Consider the following 24,682-nt stretch of genomic DNA (forward strand, 5'->3'; position numbering starts at 1 on the left):
AATGGAAGCTCTGCACTCTGACATTACAGCCTTCAAGCAACATTTTATTAGAGAATACTGTGTTCTGAAAAAGCATGACAAAGTCTGTCATAAGGAGCAATCCTGAAATGAAATAAATCCTGACCCATGTTTAATTCTGAAACTGAAAAAGACACAAAAATTAAACACTCCTAAAGGTAACTTCTGATGGATGCAAAGTATTCCACAGCTCCCTAAACTGAAAAGCCATCTGCCAATTTTAAACATTTTTAGTAGGAAACAGAGCATAATACACACACAAAAAGGTAAATACTCCCCTCATATCTATAAAAAATGCTTTCTAACAGATTTCTTTTCTCCTGATCCTTCTGAAAAGCAGTAACACCTGGCATTTTCATAAATGGCAATGATATTATGAAGGGTTCTCCTCCAGCCAAGACACTATATTCACAAAATGGCCTGAAACCCACGCACTTCAAGCCTCTTGCAAAGATGTTTAGATTTAAGGCATAAAAAAAAAGTCATTATCATAGTCTCTTATTCTCTAAGTAATATGCTTATATTAACATATTGCCTGTAAATGCAAGCAGCAACTTATTACATGTGAAAAAAACACACAACAAAAACATTTCAAAGCCCACAGTTAACCATTCCATCAGAAAAAAAAAAGTGTGTAATGTTGAGTAATACTCACTGAAGTCATCAGGCTTATGTTCCAGTTTTCTTTGATCTGAAGCAGTCCTACCAGGATCACCAGTCTGATCCACGTTAGTCTTCGATGCATGAACTCCAAGTGGGTTTTCCAAAACCAGTTTCCCTTTGTGAGTAGCTGTTAAGGTTTCCATACTGACCCCATTTCCTGAAACATGGGAGCCTAGAAAGTTTTCTCCCATTTGTTGACCTTTTGTCTGTTTCAGGTTTTCTGCTGCTGATGATAAATTAGAATTTTTTTTTACTTTTCCATGATTTCGCTCCTGAACATTTGACCCAGTGTCTTTAGTCCCAGGAATACAACTATTTACTTTGCACGATTTATTTTCTCCTTGTTTTTCAGAAAAAACATCATTTTGTTTACTTTTTTTGCTGCTATTCCCACTTGGAGAACTTCTCCCAATATCTTTCACAGATTTGTCATTTCTGTTATGCTTATAATTTTGATTATTTGTAACTTTAACTGCTTTGCCTTCCTCACTGACGAGACGGACAGACTTCCTTGGGTCATGATTTCCATTCTTTGAGCTCCTGGCCTCTTCCATTATAGTGAAGACCTGCTTCTCCTATCTCGGGTCCTCTTGAAGTGCAATTCTCCAATAATTTGAAGTTGATTTTAAATCCCCTGTGCAAGGATCGTGGCTGATTGTCTGCTGAAAATAACGATAGACATTTGTAAACTGAGGGAAAACATCAGTGCTCTGCAGAGGCAATATATTAAAATGAAGCTCTACAAAGAAAAGTCAAACTACTAATGATTAACGAAAGCACCTTTCCCACTCCCCAGAGGCATAAGTGAATTTTCATAACATACTCTATACAACAAATAAAAATCATGAAAACGTCGTTAATCTTAACTTCTGGTTTAAAGAGGAAGGGATGTAAAGTGACAAAAAAATGGCAGAATGTGGTGGAAAAAAAAACACTCAGTAATAAATCTGCCAACAGCTTGCTTTTTTCTGTCCTCCCTATTTTTGGCTTTATGGGAAAAAAAATCTACAAGCCAGGATGTCTGTAATTACACTGAAAAAGAAAACTGAAGAAATCTAAAAATTATCAGCAATAAAACATACTGATTGAGTTAGCTCTGGAAAAAAAATCAGGGCTATAAATCAAAGCATTAAAAACAAATCTCACCTATCATCTACATCGATAGACACATAAGCACAACATTTCACACATACAATTCTCATACAGCAATTACCATCAATTAATTAAGATTTTCATCAGTGAAAAACAGAAATAGTAAATGTTTTATTTAGCTGGAGACTGCCCTTACTTATCTAAACCTCTGTCCTTTAAGTAGTATATCATCTGAACTTCATTGAGACTTCTTAGAGACTACACTGCCAATGGGAAGCTAAGCATGAAGAATGGAACCTGTTATTAAGGAATTAATCTTTGCAATGTAGACAATGAAAAAGAAGAATGTGTGACAAGAACCAGGATTTTTTCTTTTAAAACAACCCTGAGTTGGCAGTAAGAAATTAGGAGAATAAAGTGTTAGACACAGAAGAAAATCCATTGTGTATAGCCATAGCAAGATTTGGAATTCTGGAACTCTTTCCAGTCCACCTACATACTTGGTAAGTTAGAAGCATCATATATGGAAATTTCTGGGTTTTAGAGAACCCATTAAAATAAGTACCTCATCTTTAGCAAAGGAATAGCATTGAAAAGAAAAATTAGTAACAGTAATAAAAATCAATAATGAATTACAACTATTAGGGTAGCATAAAGCACTTCTGTACTGCAAAAAAGAAACAACAGAGGGATCATATTAAAATGCCTCATAAAAAAATACGTCTTTTTGAATATCATCAGCATAAAGGATAGTATATTTTCAGCTTACATAACTACCTACTATCTGTCACTTTGAGGAGACACAGACTCCAGGATACACTTCAGGATACAAACCACATACTAAAAATGGATAGCTTAAACCTTTGTTAACACCACTGAAATATATATTACCTTAAAAAAATATAAAAAACAAAAGCAAAAACAAGAGCTTTTATAGAGTTAATGTCAGAGTCCTTCAAAAAATAACAAACTCAGAAAAAAAAAAAATGATGCTACTAAACATATTGAAATAGCTATGCATCTTACCTCGAAAAGTCATGTATTCCTATCAAACACCATTACATCTGGCTCACACTTCTAGATCAGAATTCAAAGACCAAAATCCCAGAAGAACAGGCAGCATTTGCCTTTGGCTTGCAGTCCATCTTTCCCGCAGCAATTCTTACCAGCCCCACTGCAGGAATGACCACTCACATGGATCAGGGCTGCTTCAGCCTGACTGCAGTGAGAAGGGCCTGGGCTGCAAAACTGTGCGACACTCTGCCCAAAGAGCTGCCTGTAGGACTACTGGTATTACAGCTCCATACAGCACCCCGTTATCTCTAAACAACACTGTGTTCTCCTGCAGAGGTGTGTATATATTTTTTAAAGGAAACAAAATGGAGGGAAAGACTCAAAATTCTAAACTCTTCTTTATGCTTTATTTGTTTGCCCTGGGTGGGGTCACACACAAGCAACATAAGCCCTCACTTCCACTTTCATTTCTCCCACACTTGGGACAACCACACCATGCCACTGATGGAAGCTGGACTGACACAGCAGGGCACGCTCCTGTGTTCACTGTGAAGCAATGGAAGTCAGCACCAGCCCTGACAGAGCACAAACGCCTTCCTCCAGTCCCTGCCACTTGGCCTGCTCCCACCCTTGAGCACTTCTGCAGAGACAAAAACTGGATAGCCAAAGCAGCTGGCAGGAGGCAGGAGCAGCAGGAGGGCTGCCAGCAAATAGCCAGAAGAAGCGTGGTGGAACAACCTCCCTTGGCATCAAGGCCAGCCTGAGGTTACTGTGAGAATGTGGCATTGGAGCAAAAGGAAGGCTTCGTTCTGCTCTGCTATTTCTAAGTGTCAGATTGCTACAGTCACATTTCATGAGAAAGTTTAAAGCAAATCCACAAACATTCTACTGCAGGCCCAAACTAGATCTCAGCTGTTCAATCAAAAACACAGTTACATATCCAAAGAGAACTCCAAGAGAAAGCTTTACACAAATGCACAAACTCTGCATACCTTTTATTAGCAGCTTCCTTAGTTTTAAATGAGACAGGAAAAGCACCTATCTGTAACCCAGTTAGGAAACTGAAAACTGTAGTAACACCACATATTAAGAGGAAGTGTAAGCAAATGAAAGTAGTTAAGATTAAAAAGCAGAGAGATATAAGATTAAATAGCACTCATGCAATTTCCCGAGGCTTGAATATTTTGTAATAAGAAATGTTAAGAGTTTCACATAAAATTTTACTTTTAAGAGCCAGAGCAATAATGTTGTGTTTAGGGATAAATTTTGTTCTTTAACACTGAAATGATGTAGCAAATTAACATCAACCTGAACTGCTGTCACGTATTCAGTATCAATCAAATCATCCATCTCAACAAATTGCCAAGTAAACCAAGTCACAAAATTTTATCATTTAAAAGGAAAAAGAGACCACTACTAAAATACGACAGCCTAAAAAAATCCTTCGTCCTCTGCCAGCCACTGGGCATCTTTACAGCAGAGAGGGAAATGGGGGCAGGGAAAGGAGTGCCTCCAAAAAGAGTAACACATTTGGAAACAAAACACTGGAACACAGTGAATCAGTGCTGAGGTGGCACCTCTGCAGAAACCTGGAAGGCATCTCTTATTCACAAGCTCAGGCTCATACCAATTGCCCGACCTGGAATGAAAAGAGAATTTTCTCCCAGGCAGGCTGGCAACAAAAGCAGTTTTTCACCTGCATCTGCAAAGTGGGGTAGATTCACCTGTTGAAAACATTTCAGCATATTTCATGTATTTAATATTTTGGTGTTAGGGACTCAATATCCCTTCCCTGCTCCTCCCACCGCCGATGGTGCCCCCAATGGACAGTGCCCATTTTACTCCTCTAAATCCACCTCAATGCTTGGCACTCCATTGAAAAATAATCTGGCTGAAATACAACAGCTTGAGGTAAGGGAATGTATCGTCTGACCTCAAATTCTAGAAAGTGGTTAAGCCTGCACACACCTACAACAACCAAATTTTAAAATGTTGAAAATTGGCTTACATTTTTCTACTATAGAATTCATTCTAGGCAGAGAAAATGAAGGAACAAGATTGTTTCACTTTCATTTCTTCTGTTTCCTTGTTCTCTCAGATTAGCAATAGAAAATTCTGCATTTGAATTGCAAAAAAACAGGGTAACACTTCCAAACAGGAAAGGAAAGAGAAAAAAAAGAAAAAAAAAACCAAAACAAGTTTCAAGAAGATCTTTCTACCCATCTGCCCTTTTGTTTCTTCTTCAGCTTTCCAGCTGTAGTCAACTACTTTTAAAATCACCCATCTTGGGTCAGATTTCGCCACGGCTTATGCAAAGGCCAAGTGGAATTGTGAGCTCTTCTACTCTGAGTTGTGACAGAATGCTCTTTTGCAAAGCATTTCTGTTTGAACCATTTTGTTAGCAGTCAAACGAAAGACTCTCAGTTCCTTACGCACTCATTCTGTGCTTTGCTGTCACAGTCTCAGCTGCAGCCTGGTTAGCAGGTGGAGGCGTGCTGCAGCTCAAGGAGCACACGCTGATGGTTCCTAGCTGTCCCCCATGAGGAAACAAAACTTTCTCCCGCCTTCCCCTCAGTTGAGACTGCTCCTCAACTGAGACATCATTTTTCCAAGAGAACATGCAGAAATTCAGCAACCTTTTGGCATTATGTTAAATGTGCTCTAAAATTTGCTCCCAACTGACTCAAATGTCCAAAGATGTCTACAAGAGTGTAGAAGAGCATCTAAAGGGAAAATGAACAGTCTCTTGTGGTCTTGTTTTTTTTTTCCTCAGGGACAACTAGATTAAACATATATAGAGAAAGTACTGTAAACATAACTGTTATCACCTTCATTCTGTAAAGTATTCCCTCCTTGAGATAGAGAGCCCTGACATTTTTATCTGAAAGCTGCCTTTATCTGCCCCATTATGATTGTCCACAAGCTGAAATCTTCCCAGCCAGCCTCACCACGACGTACAGGGGTGATTAACCTCAGCCTCCCAACACAGTCCAGCTGAACCTCCAACACAAATAAAGTGAAATTCAACAAACAAAGGCTGCAGCCAGGGACAGAAACAAAAGGACAGGCTGTCTCACACGCTCTGCTCATATTGCAGCACAGGTGATGTCTCCTCCTGCAGACAGTGCCAATGTCCTAGTGAGAAGGGAAGGGGGGAATGAGTCTTCTCTACACTGGTTATAGCTTCAGGCCCCTTTTTCCACTTGAAAACTCACACATATCATTCCCCTGTTCTGTGCCAATAGTTAAGAAGAAAAATCACATGCTTATATTTGTTTTGGGATAAAGTAGACATAACTGTTATCAATCCCTGGTGTTTTTCCAAACTACTTAGAACTAAAACTATCAGAAGATTACTGACCACTAAAGCGCCTCAGGCTCCACCAGCAATAAACCCACAGGTATTCTTAGTAACAAACATGTAAGTGCTATCTACGCAGTCTAAGAGCCTCCAGTCTCTAGAAGCTGCAGGATTCAAGCTTGTAAGCAGAGTACTTCCAAAATCTATCCAGAAGGAAGGCAGGGCAGTACACATAACATTAAACATAACACAGACACAGCAGTACTTTAGCTCTGGGCCTAGGGAAGATGAGCATGAAGCTCTGATGTTAATGTTACCATGAAGGATTAGAAACTTCTGAGAAGGACTCCTTAGATAAGCAAGCTTACATATAGAACTGTAGTGAGCTTGTGTCTGAATTAGACAAGTGCCCATGAATAACTGAACTAACGGGAAATGCTTTGCTTTATACAAAACAGTGCTGATGTTTGTAGGTATAAATACCCCACAACCAAATCCTTAAATAAGCAGAATATGTAAGACAGGAAATCCAGACACGATGTGCCTGTTACCAGCCAGCTCCTATTCACATTGACACCCACTGTCTTTCCTATAGCAAGACATGGCTCACTGCAAAGGTAAGAAAGAGGCATGCCAACAACAGCAGATGCCAAATACTTCTTTCTGAACCTATCACTGCCACCAACTCCCATCCCTAACTCAGGAAAGCCCTCCTCTCAGTCCCACTAGCTGTGCAGTCGAGCTGGACTCTCTCTCCTTCCTTTTATATTTCACATAAGGACTTTGAAAGCCTCAATATGTTTGGATTCTGACTTCAATTTTACTGCAATAATTGTTTTAACTTTTGAAAAACACTAGAGCTCCACAATCAGCTGAAGCACTGAAGCCAAAAGAGGGGTGCCACCTGCCTCAAACATTGCTCTGTGCTGTAAGGTACATTCTGTAACCAGATCAGGAAACTGAACCAATTCAGCTCTCACTTTTAAAAACAAACACATTTGTACCAACACTGGGTAGGAGGCTGGAAAAAAAGCAAAACAGTACAGCACTACATATGTGTAAAGCCTTTCAGAGGCTTGAGTAGCTTCTGAAGGCCTGAACTGATCATGAAGCTGGCTCAGACTGTAGCTACATGTTTAAATCCAGTCTATCCACCTTGTTCATAAAACTCCATTTGTGCTAAATAAAAATACAACCTTACGTATTTTCAGCATAGAAGTTTATCTGGTTCTTGCATTTAATGACACTGATCCTTTCACCCAACTTCTAATCCTTTAGGACATTCTTTGAACTGCTTCACACCAGTTGCAAACTGGTTCACAAACTAATTCACTAATGCAAAAGGATTTGCTACCTGTATCCCTATGACTGCTTTCCTAGTAACCCGTGCTTTCACTCCTGAAAGAAATACGCTGAAAACCATGACTTGAGAAAAGCTGTCAAGTATACATTCATACAGTGAGCACACTGACTGAGTAGTAACTGTTTCTAACACAAAATCAATTCCAGAATTCCGTCAAGTTTTGCAGACACCAAAAACTGAAATTCAAAAGTTACATCTTGCCAGCAGTGTTGCCTTTACGCAACAGAAGTAAAAATTATATAAGTTATCTAGTAACATCTGACTCTTTTTTTTCCCAAGGATTTACTAAAGTATCAGATCTGAGATCCAGTCCATACAGCTACGTAGATGTTTATATATGCATCACTGCTCAAAAGTAAAATTGAATACCATAAGCTGTATTACTAAATTTAGTTAATAGGTTTTTAGTACTTCAAAGCTAAAAGAATTATTGATCTATCACTTACATACAATTAAACAACTTATGATTATATTGTATGTTGTTTGATAATGTGCCAAAAGCACCAGAAGCATTGATTCCCCTGGATGGTTTCCATTCTGTAATCAACCTGATAAGCAAAATGCAGGACCTTCCTTTCTACGAGGTTTTGGAACAAGTCAGTATCAGTAATACATTATTAAGGTGGAAACAATAATGAAATAAAGCTAATTAAGAAGAAACACTTTGTGAAATTTAGGAGCAAGCATTACAACTAGCTATACTCTCAGGTAGGAAAAATTTTGAACAGCCTTATGGCATAGATGTGAACACACAACTAAAACTGTTACTGTGACAAGCAGATCCACCAGAAATGTAAGAAGAGCTCCCTTGGGACACCTTGCTTTCAGACGGAACACAGGGAAATCCTTCTCCCCATTCTCCCCATAGCAGCACTCCCCTCCACAGCAAGGGCCAGGTAAATGCCCTGCATTGTGCAGGTGCCCTGTGGCATCCGGCTGTTTTTCTTCCTGTGCTCGCCAAGTACAAGACAAAAGCCCCAGCTGTCTTCTATGCAAGAAGAGAGAACAGAAGGAACTTTCCTATCTCTCCCCACATATCTTCTGGGAATATATTCCCACACAGATCTGATGGGAAACTAATTTCATCTTAAAAAATAAATTTAAAAATTAGGAAGCACTTATCACAGAAGTGAAATAGAAAAAGATAAGAAAGCTCACTATACTAACAATGTTTGAAAAGCAGACCTCTCACTCCTAATATAGCTTCTTCTGCCAGATGCTGTAATTAAGTCACATTTCCATGGCTGAGTTGCTTTTCTTGTCACGGAAATAATTATGTCATAACCATCAGGGGTCAGACGATGCATAAGCACCTACTCAAACCGGGAGCACTTGTCAAACAAAAACAGAACACGCATCTCCTATTTTCAAACAAACACAACAACTCTTAAACCCAGGCTACCGTTCAGGAAACAAAGTAACGTGCAGATAGCATGAAAAACAGAAACAATTAATAGATTCTTAAGCAGATGCCACTATCGCCTTAGCACCCCAGTCCCTCCCTAGAACCTAAGCCTGGATCTGATTATATTGTTTCTCTGTGTGTAACCAGCTCGTCCTCCCTTGACAGACCTAGAAACAACTTTAAAAGCCAGAAAGCCTCAGGTAATGTGACACATTCAGCCAACTGGCAAACTGCAACCTACTGCAAAAGCCCGAGAGTCGCTTACGTATTTGTACGCGAGATAAGCCAACAAAAGAGCCCTAACAGAGGTAGAGGGATCTATGTGCATCGTTTCAGGCACACCACCGCGCACAGAAAGCAGAACCTCCGGTTTAGGCGAGTAACCGCAGGCAGGGGCACTGCTGGCGAGCACGGCCTGCCGCCCCCCCCCCCCCGCCCACCCAGCATGTATTTAATCCTAGCCGAGAACAACAACAACCTGCACGCACCCAGCTCCAGGCGGGATACGGCTCCAGCTCCCCGCGACAACCCCGACGCCGCGCCCGGCGACCCCGACCCCGCCACCAGCACCCCGCGGGCCGCCCAGTGCCGGGCGCTGCGTGCCATGCAGGGTGCCGAGGCCCCGCCGAGCCCCCCAGGCCCGCTTACCCCCGCCGCGCACGGGGGGAACGGGCAGAGCGCGCCCAGCTCCTCCTCGGAGGGACGTCCCCGGAGCCGGCGGCTGCCCCCGGAGCCCGGTACCTGGCTGCGGCCCTAGGGGTGCCGGGGCTGCGCCCCCGCCATGCCCGGCTCCGGCTGCTGGAGGCCCCGACGCCAGCGCCTCAGTCCGGCCCGGCCGCCATGTCAGCCGCGCGGTGCATTGTGGGACGCGGGCGGGCGGGGAGCGCCGGGCCGGCGGGCGGTGGGCACGGGCCGGTGCGTGCCAGCCCTGCTCGGGATCGCTCGGCCGGGGTTGAAGCCTCGCTTCCCACTCTCCGGCTGTTCCCGCACGCTACGGCAGCAGAGGGGAGTGAGGGAAGCAAGTGCTCCATTTTTTCCACTAGCCTACCCCCGTTTTTTTTTTTTTTTTTCCCCATTTTCTCTTTTTTTTTTCCCGTGCCGGGAGGGAACGCCCGCCCCCTCCCCGCGCAGACCTGCGGGGTTTAACAGCTGGTAGAGGTGTGCGAGAAACGTTTAGATTGGTGCTGAGGGACGTGTTTTAGCGAGGAAATAGCAGTGGTAGGCGGTCTTGTAGGTTGACTATGTGATCTCGGAGGTCTTTTCCAACCTTGCTGATTCTATGATGCACTGCGTCCCTTTGAGGATCTGCTCCTCTCCACAGCCTGGGCCTCAAAGCCGTCCTTCCCCATTCCCCTGCTCTGCTCGCTGATACTTGATGGAGGAATGCAAGTTCCACATAAAGCTCAACCTCTGCAGGCCTTTCCCATCGCTGGGATGCTGGGGGAAAGGGGACCCCAGCTCCCTGGCCTTGGCTACGAAGCTATCTCTGGCCACAGCAAGGGACAGTACCTTGGCCAGCATGTCTGCTGGCACTTGGGCAGGTCTCAAGAGAGAAGGGCTGGCCTGCTGGGCTCTTGGCAGTGCTGCAGGGTGACCTAAAGGAATTGGCAAGTGTTTGAATAAAGCAAATATTTCAAGGACCCAGTGCAGTGCTATCTCTCTTGGCAGTGAAACGCCTTATTGGCACTGCCTAACCCCGGGTAAGGAGGCCTGTCCTGAAAAACAAGAGGTATAAGAGAGTGTTGTTGAACTATGGAAGAGGTTAAAAGGAAATTATTAAAAATAAATAATAGTGTTGTAAACACTAGCTTAGTCTGTAGGCAAATGAAAATTGCAAAATGTGTAATTCTGGATGCTAGGAATAATGGCAAGATGTACCTTTGAAATGTATTGTGAATTCACTGGAATCCTTAGGGCTAATCTGCTTTTTCCTAGTTCACTTCAAGCTCAAATTTTACGAAATGAAGAATGGGTACCTCTGTTTTGCTTCTGGGAGGTTGTGCAGAGCAGACCCTTAGGAACATGGGCCTAATCCAGTCAGCAGTGACAAAAATTGCAGTGCTGCAGTGCTGTCTGATGGCAGCTGAGGTCAGCTGGGTGGTGGCTTCAAATCAGCCCTATTAGACAAAGATATTGATTAGGTTTGGTAAGTCAAAAAGTAAATTGTAGAAATAACTAAATTTAACTTGCTGGTGGATGCAGTGCTCCTAAATCAATATTTAGACATGCTACTGAGCAAACAGGCACCAGTTTGCAAAACTGACTGGCATTTTTCCTACTAGCTGAACTTTATTAGAATATATCAGATTCTTCCAACAATTTAGTTCAAATAGCTGGATAGACTTGAATGGAAAACATTAGTGCAATTTTACCATGAAAACTTGATCATTACAGAACCAAGTCACTGTGTGTATTCGGAAACAGTTCTGCATCCTCTGCAGAATTTTATTGCAGGGAATAGTAAAGAAACATGGCAGTAAAAGAGGAAGTTGAATTTCACTGCCAGCTGGCCATCATTTAAAGAAATTACAATTCAGTGCCACTGATCAAAACCCTTCAGATTCTGGCTGAGATTGTAAGAGAAAATGTAACTTGGAAAACAAGTGAATTTTGCATAGAAAACAGACAGTAAAGATGAGGCTGGAGGAAGCAGATTTTATAGAGTCCCTTTCCAGAGCAAAACCTTGCTTGTACCATGATGCCTTATTTGTTGTCCCATATCTAAACTACTATATAGTTATATCTAAAAATAATGAAAAAGTGTACTGAATATTTCTTTTTGTTTTTTCTGAAAAAAAAAAGAAAAAACAACTTAAGTTATTTTCATTGTTGAAATGATTTTTTTAACTGTTTTTGGAATTAATTAGTTTTAATTTCTTTATTTAAAAGCATAAAGCATTTTAAAGCCCTGATCTGCACCTTCAGCTGTCTCAGAGATTCTCTAAATCTTCTGAGGTGATTTGGTTCTAAAGTGAGGAAATTGCACTTGGTTCATGGTCAGTGCTACAGGTAGGAAAATACCCAGAAATACAGAACTTACCTGTGAAGATGAGATGAGAACTTCAGATTCTCAGCACAATGTATTTTCCCTATGGACAGCATGATGAAAGACTTTTCATCCATGTAGAACATTACATGATTTCTTGATACTGGATGTCTGCTTAAGCTGAAATACAGAAAAGCATGCAAAACTTGAACTGGTTAAATAATCTCATTAAATCTTTCATCTAACCAAGGTTTTTTTTCCCCTTACAGTAATGCCACTTATGCTTGGACCACCTAACCAAATTTAATCAAGATGTCAAAGATCTACCAAAAAATCTACACAGTTAAAAAACAAAACAAAACAAAACAAAGCAAAACAAAACCAACACAGATTCCAAAATGTGATTTGCTCTTCAAAAGATGGATTTCCAATATGCCTTGGATGTACTAAATTGTTTTCTGTAAATCACTACATTGTGCTTTTCTTTGCCAAGAAATAGCAGAGTCAGGCATGGAGGAACAGTTTTTTGGTCCAAGAAGAAATCAATGACCATCAAATGCCTTCTTATGGTTGTTACTTTACATATACAAATTCTTTTCCCTCAGCAGACATCATAGAAAATGTTAGAAATTGGTATTTTTTCTTGTAGACAACCCAAGAGCGGCATCTGTGCATTAATCCTTAGGCATTGGTGTGGCTCTAAAAACCTGAAAGCTTTGGTAACACGTTCAGTTCTTAATGCTTCTTAAAAGCTCCTTGGTAATGTTCTACCTCCTACATCATCCTGTCAGTCACTGCAAACCAAGTCCTCACAGAGAAGTTCCTGAAGGTCTCCTGAGCAGTGCTCCACTTCACATGGTACTATGCATGGCATATTTGTAATTCTCAATTTCTGCTGACTGTATGCCATGACTCTTGCTCTGAGCACTTGTATCAGTAACCCTAGCAACCAAGCCACTGATATCCTTTGACATTACACCAGTTACTAGATGCTTATAGTTAGTATACTAAAAAAAAAAATAAATGCTCTTGCAAGTCCATCAGAAAAAATCACAGAACTCCCTTATTTTCCTAGGACATAGTTAAAGAAAATCTGACATTCCATAGATGCATACCATCTTGCTATTCTCGGGCCAAAGAACTAGCACTTCAATTCAGGCTGTACCCATAAAAGGCCTCACTTGACACATCACTACAGCAAGGAAACACTCTCTTTTCGTATTTGGCTGCTCCATAAATACCTGCCCATGAGGTCTTGCATAGACACAGACTCTGTTAAATTATGGTTGAATTAGATGACCCTAGTGGTGCTTTCCAACCTTAAGGATTTTATGATTCTGTGCTCTTTGCAATATCCAGACTGTTGCAAAAGTTTCGTTTGCAGCAGTCTCTTCTTTCCGGCAGGGCTTTGCTTTTGTGGCAAGTGTTTGCAGCTGGGTCGTGCAGCATGCTAGATCCTGAGGGCAGTGTGGAGCACAAGCCTTCCTCTTCCTTCCCTAAAGTTTTTCTCATTCCTCTAGCCATGCTCCTTGCAATTACAGCACTCCTGCTCTTAGCATTTTCCACCACTCAGCAGAAAGAGACTGATTTTTACACTTTTAAAGTTGTAAATATCAGGGGCAAACTAGTATCTCTGGAGAAATACAGGGGCTCGGTAAGTGCACGCTCCTCGCATGTCTGTGGAAACCAAAGGGGGGAGGGAGAGGTTGGACTTCAACCCGATGCATGCAGATAGATTTGCATTTGCAACTCTTGAACTGGAGTGTTGCCCGTGCTTGCTTTGATATCGCTCCGTAGGTCTTTGCACTCTTTAAATAAAGCGTTTGCAGGTCTCACCTCTGTGTGTCAGAGTGTTCCTTCTGCACGCTGCTCCCTGCATACGTGGCAAGCAGGGTTTGCCTGCATGCCTGTCCTTTGTGCAGCAGGATGAATTGCACTGGATGGCAGCTATTAAACTTAAAGCACGTTATCTTTGTACATATTACTTTTGGAACTTATTTCTGCCTTTTAACTGCATGAGTTTTAGTAATTCTTTTTTTTTTTTTTTTTTCCTGGATTCTTTTTTTTAAAACCTCCATTTAAAAAAAAAAACAAAAACTAATCAGTGGTTAATGGAGTTAACAAATTTCACCATAATAAGTAATACAGTGGTAAAAGATGAATGATTTATTGACAGTTATTTTTGTGTAAGAGCATTGTGAAAATGCAGCGCATCACACTACATTCTACTTGTTGATTTTAGGATAACAACAAGATGAGCAAGAAAACATTTTTTATGATGTCTTTAAATTTCATTTAAATGTTACATTAATGAGTTCTAGGCAGAGCTTACCAGTTTAAAAACAATTGTCCTGAATGTAATCTGATTGTTTTTCAGCCATTTGACAATCTGAGATGCTTAGTCTCAGTAAGAGTAAAGAGAGGTTAGAATAAGAAAAGGGGCATAAAGTTCTTGCGGATAGATTCAGAAATTAGAGAAAACAAAACAACACAAAGCCCACAGCCTCCACCCTTAGCACTCAAGAGGTGCATCTTATGTGATGCTACCAAAAAAGGCAGGCACTGCTTTCACTTTCACTCTTAGCTTCAGCTCTGTGTTCCCACTATCCTTTTCACCCTCCTCAGTTACTTCACTCAGGTTATTGTGCCCACTGGTCCACAGTGGTGAGTCACTAAAACATTTGCAGGAAGACAAGAGAGGGCCCATATAAAGAGGAATATATTTTCCTGAACAGCTGAGTAAAGAGAAATACTGGTGGATTTAAACCAAATGAGAGGCATTAAACTTTAGCTGGTCAAAGTCTTCCTCCATTCACAATTTGGTTAGAAGACAGAGCAGAACTGGTCAAATGCACACTCAAATATCTGTCTTGGAAAAAGAAAAACATGCAGTCTATGCAATATTTGCTTTGTTTATAAAGAGTTCCTTCCAAAGTCTCTGTCAATAAAACCTGTCACAAGGCCATGTTTTTTCTACACATCATCTACTAATCTGTCTGAATAAGCAAATACCACCTGTAGCTTTACTTCAGAGCCAGAATCTACATAGAAAGGAGTAAAGGGGTGAAACTGGAGGCACTCTTTCCAGCCACCCTGCTGAGTTCTGTGGCTGTTTGCCCCCACCCTAGCATGTTGCTGAGCCTGCTCTGGTATCTCATGGCTGCACTAGGATTAGTGCGTGCATCTCTATCTCCACTGGTGCTATGACAGCACACCATCCTCAGGGAGTAACAGGCTTTCTAAGGGAGAGATCTTGAGCCACACCTTGAAAAAGGTTAGCACCATCAGCAGTGTTCCTCCTTGATCTCTACTAAGCCTTATGGAAGAACGCATTCTAAAACAGGTGATGACCAGCTTCTATGTGGAGCAAAAGATTGGCATTCAGAGATCCGATCAGTGTTCATTTCAACTGCTCTTTGTGAATGCACATGCAGAATTTTAAGTTACTTTATAATAATGAGCCATTCCACTTTCTGCCATTGTGTCATCAGAGTTCAGTATCAAGGAAACAAAGGTTAAGCACTTATTTCTTAGAATAAACCTTCTTAAATCTAGATAAGTAATATTAACATAAGGTTTATCATAATATTTTGAAGCAATTAAAAGAGCACAAGTAATATATCAGTGCTATGTATGTGCTGCTGGTAATTTAAAGTGAGTGTGGCACTAGTTAGCCTTTGGAACAAGTCTGCTAATTGCTGAACCAGCTTTTAACAGCATTAAGCTTTCTGGCAGATATAGAGGAAGCATTTCTTCAGCTCAGTCATTCAGCTAATTTATTTAAATAATTATGTAATTTGTAGTCTAGAAGCTAACCAAGAATTGAAAAAAAATCAGGTTTCCAAAGGAGACCAAAAAAAGTCTGTAAATCCTAAAAACACAAGAGCCATGCTGAGTAGAAATAAACAGTGCAATTCATGACTTGCAGGTTCTTCAGTAACTCATTATTAATCTAAATTATGTATTCAGATCATAGGGATAATTGCTCTTACCAAGAAAAAAAAGCGAGGCTGATTGATATTAATTCAACTTCCATTCCATTCAAGTGCATCTTGATACAAATTACAAGTACCATTGATCATATAGTAAATAAGAAAAGTACTACTTACAATTCTGAAATACTCTTTTTTCCTGATGTAAATATGTACAGATATAACCTGTCCTCCACTTGAATAAAAATATTAAAAAGAGATGATGGAAGATTTTTCTTCCTGTGGGGATATAAGAAATACCATTTGCAGAATGCTAGAAGTTTACGTATGCACTACAAATTTGGTCTGGTACTACACCTACCTGAAAGCAGAGGAGGAAAGCAATACTACGACTGAAAAAAAAGTACCACAAGTGCAGTAGATCAAAAAGTTGGTTGTTTTACTCCATTGCATGAGAAGGTGATCATGCTATGCTTTGTCCAGGCTACCATCTACTCCATCTACTTTAAACATGAGGCATAGTGATAATCAGTTGAAAAGAACCAATGGGATGCAGATAAGATTTGTTTTACCAGAACACCTGTTTTAAGAAAGTTTATATTTTAAATTATCATCTCTATCAGACGGGCTCTAAGTATGAAGCAGTATTCTTTCCAAAAATACATCTGTCTGGGAGTTAGAAAGCTCACAGCAGCTGTTCCCTGCTGTATTTATACTCAGCTAGATGTTGGTACAACAGTACCAACCTGTCTGCCTACCTGCCTACCACACAATACATACAGTGTGCTGGGGTGCAGTATAGCACTGCTAGGACAGTTCTTTGGGAATCCTGAAGCAAAGGTACTATAATCTTCTAAAGCACTAGGCACTGCTACAACATACAGCATTATTTTATTGTGGAAAGCAATGCCAGGCACCTTGCATCATAGCTCTCTGCAGTCTGAGAATGCAGCATTATGGAACATGTGTAAGTACTGGATATTGATACTTAATTACTGTACAAATAGTTGCTATAATAATTGCTACTTTAATCCATGAAGGTAACAATTGAGTCAGTTTAATTTAACATCTGTAGCTGATCTTTTCATCAGCCAGATGGGGACAGTTAAGAACATAAGCATCTACCATTTCTGATAAAAGATCCACAAAGAAATACTTTAAAGGTGATAGCAGATTCTTAAATCTCTAGGGTACACTGTGTAAACATCAAGTAAACCAAGATCTGAATTTGCAGTGTTGAATAGATGAGTTCACTACTGGAATGCATAGGTTTCCTAAGGAAAGGATAATATTAAAAGACAACAGTTTATATAGAATTCAGATTAAATTGGTTTTGAAAGGTTCAGTTGAATTGTTGGCATTGCACACTAGGTGGTGTGCTTGACTTGCACTCTCAGAGCCTAAGGTGGGAGAAAAGTCAAAGGGAGTATTGAGTTTAATTTAAATCATTAATAGCCGTCAAAGTACAATCTCATAATGAGAACAAGAAGAACAGCTGTTATTTATTAAAAGTAAACAAAAAATACAAGTTACCACATTTTGATCACTTGTGGTACCAGACAGAAACACTTATGAGATAGCTTGGTAAAGGCTTTTAAATAATCATTCTATTCAGAATACAATTTATGACAAGAATGCATCATAAAATCATTGTGTCTTCTCAAAAACAAAAAAGGAGAGGGGAGGAGAGGGAATGGGAAACAGAGAGGAGAGAAAATCCTTAATTATATGGCATATATTTAAATTTTCAAGTAGAGATCTTAAATGTAGTTTGAATGACTGCGGTGCTTTGAAACTTAGCTAGATGGCTCCAGATAGTATTTCATGTGCAAGTTTAGAGGGATTGTTCAGTATTTTGTTGACACACTACAACACAAAGATTGCATCAGCTTCTACTTTAGAAGATTACCTTTCTGTTTTCCAGGGAAAACAAATAGGGCTGCTCAGAAAACACTTGAAATATAGCCACATACCTATACAAGGCAGAAAATGCACAACATGTTGATGTTTAACATAAGAAATTATAAACGCCAACTTCACCTTAGCTTTCTCTTTACTGCTTCCTGCACCTACAGGAACTTCACCCTATCATCCCATATCTTACCCAGATTATGAGCTTTTACCTGAGAGTTTGGGTTTGAGACTAAATGTTATTAGTAGTCCTGTATTTTTCATGTATATATATATATATATTACTTTTTTTGCTGTGTATTTGCTGTGTAACTTGAATCAGGTCAATTAACACGTCCAGGCTTCAGGTTCCCCTTTTGCTGCTCTGGGCCCTTCAGCACTGCTGTCTCACACTGACAGTAATGAAGCCAACATGCCAGTTTCCATGAAGCTTCTTAACTATTGCAGGAAGATTGATGTGAATAGCTGCTGTTGTTGTAGCAATACTGGGGAACATACTGGCCATGATGACTGAACTTTTTTTTTTTTTTTTTTTCAATTTAAAATGAAGCACCAACTTCTGGGCTGATGTATCATCTGTAGAAACCCACTGGATTCAGATTCTTCACTGCTTTGGATCTGTAATTGGGGCAGTAACCTTCATATTTCATATGTTGCCATTCTGTCATAAATGAGTAGACAATCTAGAAATTGCGTGCATCCATTTATCATTGCCAGCACATCTACACTGGCAGTGATAAATGGATCAGCCAGCTCTATCTGAGTACTAAATTCTTTACAAGAAAAGATGTTGCACAACAGATGCTGTACAACAGATAAACAGACAATCAATAACAACCATTAATGCTGCAGATTTCTTTCAGGCAACTGAGTATTGCTCAGCTGAATGGTCACTTCTTAAGAATGCTTAGAAACTATCCAAAATGCAGAACAGAGCAGCTCTCCATAGAGTAGGCTCTCCATAACTGGAAATTAAGATTACTTAATAGTTTGTTGATTATCTTCACAGTTGCCCAGTGGTAATTCATAAGAGAAATACATATTTTAAATCTTGCTGTAGTGAACAAAACTTAATGCAGTTTCAAACATGAGTGTTCAGTCACAGTTCTGCAGAAAATCTCATTTTTTGAAACTGAGCTGCATTCCAGCCTGTTTGTTGGAAAAATGACACGTGCAGCATTTTTTAATCTCTCATCCTCTTCTTCTTCAGGTGTCATTAGTTGTCAACGTTGCAAGTGAATGTGGGTTTACAGATAGTCACTACAAGGCCTTACAACAGTTACAGAAAGACCTCGGCCCATATCATTTCAATGTGCTGGCATTCCCATGCAATCAGTTTGGGCAGCAAGAACCAGACACCAACAAAGAAATAGAGAGTTTTGCACGAAAGACTTACGGTGCCTCCTTTCCTATGTTCAGCAAAGTTGCAGTCAGTGGAGCTGGTGCAATTCCTGCCTTCAAGTACTTAATTGGTGAGTAATCTGGAACAGCAATGGGTTGTTTCCCCAGTGTAGAATTCCTGACACAGGATACTCTCTGATTAAAAAGAATGCCTACGACTGAGCACACAGCACCACAGCACAGAATAGTCAGAAGTCATTGAGTCCATCCTCCCGCACAAGGCAGGACTTCTATGTCACTACAGCAGGTTTGTCTAGCCTTTAAAAAATATTTCAAGGGATGAAGATCTCTACAATAACAAATGCCCAGTAAGAGCTAGTCACTTCTTCTGTCTTGAAATATTCTCCTACATGCATGCAACACCTGATCTTCATTTTTCCACTTTGTAATCTTTTAAGTGGTTCTCCTGTGATACAGCTGCTGCAGGTTGGATTTAAAGATTCATCTAATGATCTTTAGGGTAAGCAGAAGCAAAGTGCCTACATGATTTACTTCTTCACCAAAAAGTGAAACCAGCCACCAAGAGTTAATCTTGAATACTTGCTTCCTCATTCCTTACCAAACACTGCAACAGCCATACTGTACTGTTCTTCCAGTTGTGATCTGCATTATAGCTAAATGCTACTTGAAGAGGCTTTGTTCATTCTTGGCAGACAGCTTACAAAATACACTGTGAAGCAGAATATTCTCTATCAAGACGCTTTTTCATTCACTGAATGAACACTCTAAAATACCAGTTAAATGCCAGACTTAAATGACAGCCTTTATCTAATGCTAAAGAAATTACTTCCAGGAATTACCTATAATAAAGACCAAGATGACACAGTATCACAAGCTGCCAAGAACCATGCCACTTTTTATTCTCTCTGACACCACAATGTTCTCCCATACATCGCCAAATTTAAGGGAGTTCCACTACTATTTTTGGCTACCTAAAGCAATCCTCCCCCCAGGTAGCTCTTTCTGCTAGAAAAAAATTCCCTTTAATTCTCTTCATGCTCTTCCATTTCTGTTTTTCCCTTTGAGGTTGTCACTACCGATGTGTCCATGAAACTTGCATTCCTTCCCTGTTTGCCCACACACAAAGGGAAGCTGCTGGAGTCACTATGTTTATTGCAGCTTAACAACCAGTCAACCACGTAGGCCTGTCTGTATACTGAGAATACTCTGAAATATCTTTGGATCCCATATGAGATTTTTGTCTATTGTATAATCAGTGGAAAAAGATGCTAATTTGTCTGTAGGGTCTGTACTTGTGCCTTTAGTGTAATGAGACTCCTTGTCTTACTCAAAATCCCGAACATTTTGTTAGTTATGTAAAAGACAGTAAAGGCTAAAAATACCACTGCAGTGAAATGAATATATAGTCATGGAGTGAGAGAGTAGTATGAGAATTAGCAGGAAACCTTTACCTTGTTACTTCTTCACATAGCATTTCTTGAAACATTCTTCTGAAGCACATAATACCAGGTGTTCGTGGAGGAAAAATTCTGGATAAGCAAACAACTTGTCGCTCCCAGTGCAGTTAGATTTTTTTTTAATATCCAAAATTCAGTCTTCAACTGTTTTAAACTATCCTTAGAGTAACATACACATGTCTCTCTCATGACTACAGTCCTTTCTTCTGTCTCAAGCTTGACTGTGCTTCCATCATTTGCCAGGGGACTAATGTCTAGTTAAATCTCCCTGTCAGACATCATTTTAACATTCACTCTGAACACCCTCTTTTTGATTTGACATTCCTCCTTCCTTTGGTAATCATCAGATTGGTACAAATAAGAACTGAAGAACTGGTTAACATGACTTTCTTTCATTTTTCCTTTTTTTCCCCCCCCTCCCTGTAGATACTACAGGAGAAGAACCAACCTGGAACTTCTGGAAATACTTGGTAGACCCCAATGGGAAAGTAGTAAAGGCCTGGGACTCTACTGTCTCTGTTGAAGAAATAAGACCTCATGTTACAGAACTTGTGAGGAAAATCATCCTGAAGAAAAAAGATGAATTATGACTTTCAAAATCACAGCAGCTCAATTACATCTTTATTGAGAATTAGGAATGCGCTCTGTCTTTTCACATTCCAAAAGAGAGAATATGCAGAAGAGAAAACATGACCAGTTGAGTTGATATTCACCACCTTCAGAATGCAAAAAACAGAAATTTTAAATTTAATTACTTTTTAATTTCATTTTTGCTATCCCCAAATATATTCTATTTGGCTCTTCCAAGAAAGAAGGTTGCATCAGCAACTTTTTAATTCCCAATTCAAATTACTGCTAGTTTGTAACACTACACAAAACCAGATAACATACCTCTAGCAAACAGGATCAGAGTAACAAGAATTTCCCAGCTGGAATATTTCTCACATCTAAAATTCTGTTGTCATATTTTGATCACTATCTAAATGAAAAAGAATAAAAAGTGTGTGAGTGATTTAAGGTATGTGTTAGGAAGAGGACAAAAAACAGATACGTCTCATCCAAACCAACTTCATTGTATGTTTTTCTAATTATGAAGGTCAAACATTTCACTGGAAGGTCAGTTGTCATGGGCCTGAGGAAAACATATCCATGAAACTTAAAGAAACAGAATACAAAGCCTCTGTAAAAACTCTTCAAAAGCTGTAAGATCTCAGCATTTTTTCATCCAATAAGGATTATCAGATAACATAAAAAGCCATCGGAACATCTGGAGGACGAGAGCCTATCTGGGATGGCTGTTGCTTTCTTTTAGCAGCACTGTGTCTTAGAAGACTTACTCTTACCTCCTATAATTGATTCTAAGTTTATTTTGGAATTTATAACACCATCTGATTTGGCTGCATGTACAAACACTAGAGAATTAACATTTTCCTATGAAGCACATTTTCCAAACATTTGACTGTTGCATAATGCTATATTATTCAATGTTGCAAATGTTTAGTTGTACCCTTGTTTCAAAGGTAGCACTCAGGTACCTATTCAAACTTCACACTGCAGAGGTTATTAGTGCATACTAAAATAATAACAATAATAATTACAGCCCATTGTTCTTTGACAGAAATCCACTGAAAATCTTGTCAGCAAGAACTCTTTTCATCAATAAAAACACAATGTACAGGTCCCTTGCTTTTAAACTCAGGAAGAAGCCAGTCTTGTCCAATGGCAGTGTTATTGACAATTGAAAGCCTTTTTGGTGCTTTGTAATGCTTTTTAAAGTAGCAAAAACAGTATTTGTCCATGCAGTTGTCAGGGCTCGAGTACATAAATAAGCCTTAAATGCTCTGGCCATGGTACGAAGTTATAATGGCATGATGAGCTGGAATAGCTCTTCAGCATGCAAACAGTCTTCAGCATGCAAACAGTCTTCAGCTGAAATCAAAGGCAGGCATTATGGCATGCACTGGCTTGCATAAAAAAAAAAAAAAAAAAAAAAAAAAAAGGGAAATGGAGTACTGAAGAACTATTGGAAATAAAAGAATTGATCTCAGAGTCCATTACAATCCCATGCTTTAACAGCTGCTCACTTCTGAGGTCTTGGACACATGACATAGCCTGGCCTAAGGAAGAAAAGAGCTGGAGATGTTTTAGGGTTTGAAGAGTGGCTCTGAGGGACAGAGATTGTACTGTGCAAAGCAAGCTGAATTTCCCTGAAAGAATGCAAGGGCCAGGTGTGGGGGTTTTAATTTTTAGTTGGGGGTGGTAGGAAAAAAAAAAAAAAAAAAAGATGTGAGAAAATAAAAGGAAGAAGTAAAAGAAGTACAAAAGCAAAAAAAAAAAAAAAAAAAAAAAAAAAAAAAGGAGATCACATAAGAGAAGGGGAAAAGAAATGAAAAAACAGTTTGTAATCAAAGACTCTTTGGGATAAATAGAGGATGGAAATGTTCAGTTATATTGAAACTAATGAGCATACTCCAAGCTGTATCAGCTAATTCTCTCTTGGAGCATAGCTTCAGAACAGGAAATTGCTGCAAGTGGCAGTGAACATGTCTCTATTTTCCTCTGATGGAGAGGAAAGTGGATGCCACCATCCATTCAGTCATTCAGTCTATGCTTACATCAATCACTCAGGACAGCTGCTACAAAGTAAAGTGACAAAGCAGAATCAGACTAGGCCAGCAGTGTGCTGGGACAAAGAACCCAACTATTAGGAAAGGAGCTCTTATGACTATAGTTATTTATCTTTTTTGTCCACTTATGCCAATGCGGTGCTCTAACACGCTGTTAGCAGAAAGCAAGAGCCAGAAGTATTTTCCATAGAACAGATGTTTCTATTACCTGAAGCCCTGATGAGCCCAGATTGTGCTTTGCAAGACATTTTAAGCCCTCTTTATTTCGATTCAGAATGTCCAACCTGTGGAAAGTGAAAGTGTTGTTTCTGCATTGAACATTGAAGAGGGCAATTGATCTAAAGAATTAACCTGTAACATATCCTTAGAAATAGCTGATGTGGAAAGTAAGAATACCATATACATGTTAGTAACATATTTTAGAAACACAGTTACCGAATTACCTAACAAATACTTTCTCACAAAGCTGCAATAGATTCTGAATGTTCTAATTGATGTGGGTATAGTATTCTGAACTAGGAAACATATTGTAAGGTCATTCATTAGACTGGCAAAAGCAAATACATTTAATAAACACTCAAGGAGTCAGGGCCTTTACACAAAGCAGAACTGTCCCACCTTGTGGGAATGTTAGGATGCCATAGACAGGCTCCAAGATACTCCCCTCTATCCTCATTCCAAGCTTATCTCTATGCAAGGACAGATGAATGACCAGAACAATGACCCAGTGTGAAAGGGCACAAATGTTAGGGGGTAATTAAACGATTGAGGCTATGTCTACGTTTACGTTGTAAAACTGACATCTGAAAAGTTATGACCAAACATTTGTTAAGAAAGCAATTGTTAGAAGTCAATTAAACAAGTAAGACATTTGTGTTTGGGCGGCAAAGATTTGTGTCTACTTGGTGTTTGTATGATTGGCGAAGCGTTACGAAAGAGTGTGAACCTGCAGTACTCAGCCAATGAGGAACCAGGGGAGAAAGAGATCAGCAGTGGGCAACAGGGGATAAAAGATGGAACACTGTTTTCCCGGGGCTCTCCTGCTTGCAGGAGGCCCGCCATTGCAACTGCAAATAAAATCTGCTTTATCAGAGAAACCGTCCTAGAAAATTATTTGGATATTTCCAACAAACTTCAAATAGACACCTGGACTTACTTAAGTGTGGTCTTGCATTCACTATACTGTAATGTATATAATACTGAAAGCCTAAAAAGATGTCATGTCAATGACCAGTTGGAAAGAGTTCATTCTACATGGACAAATAATCTCTGGGCTGTTTTAAAGGCATTACAAAGCAAGGGAAAAAAAGCTTTCCCTCATCAATAACACTGCAATTGGACAGGACTAGATTCTTCTTAAAGCATCCTAGGGTTAAGAGCAGGGGACCTGTACATTGTGTTTTTGCTGAGGTAAAAATAACTTTTGCTGACAAGATTTTCAAAGGGTTTCTGTCAAAGAACAGTGAGGCTGTAATTGTTGATGTTATTATTTCAGGGAGCTAAGAAATTCTGCAGTGTGAAGTCTGAGCAGACACCTGAGTGTTATGAACA

General features: G+C 39.8%; 2 protein-coding genes across 7 annotated transcripts in view; one reads left to right on the forward strand and one right to left on the reverse strand.

The window, feature by feature from the left end:
- TUT4 (terminal uridylyl transferase 4) overlaps positions 1-9,685 on the reverse strand; it is a 44,421-nt gene extending 34,736 nt beyond the window's left edge. For 3 of the 6 annotated variants that reach the window (XM_042873001.1, XM_042872997.1, XM_042872996.1), the window contains exons 1-2: positions 9,505-9,582; positions 674-1,343 (exon numbers count right to left, since the gene is read on the reverse strand). In XM_042873001.1, coding sequence (XP_042728935.1) covers positions 674-1,235 — 562 coding nt within the window. In that variant the 5' untranslated portion in view covers positions 1,236-1,343; positions 9,505-9,582. The other 3 variants (XM_042873000.1, XM_042872998.1, XM_042872999.1) reach the window with 3 other exon arrangements.
- Positions 9,686-13,289: 3,604 nt separating this feature from the next.
- Positions 13,290-22,738, forward strand: GPX7 (glutathione peroxidase 7). The gene is made up of 3 exons (XM_042873803.1): positions 13,290-13,496; positions 18,896-19,157; positions 20,931-22,738. The coding sequence occupies exons 1-3, from the start codon at positions 13,290-13,292 to the stop codon at positions 21,092-21,094; spliced, it is 633 nt and encodes a 210-aa protein (XP_042729737.1). The 3' UTR covers positions 21,095-22,738.
- Positions 22,739-24,682: the final 1,944 nt, after the last annotated feature.

Source organism: Lagopus leucura, unplaced genomic scaffold (assembly GCF_019238085.1).
Source record: "Lagopus leucura isolate 7727_CA_CO unplaced genomic scaffold, USGS_WTPT01 Super-Scaffold_100009, whole genome shotgun sequence".
NCBI classification, from domain to species: Eukaryota; Metazoa; Chordata; class Aves; order Galliformes; family Phasianidae; genus Lagopus; species Lagopus leucura.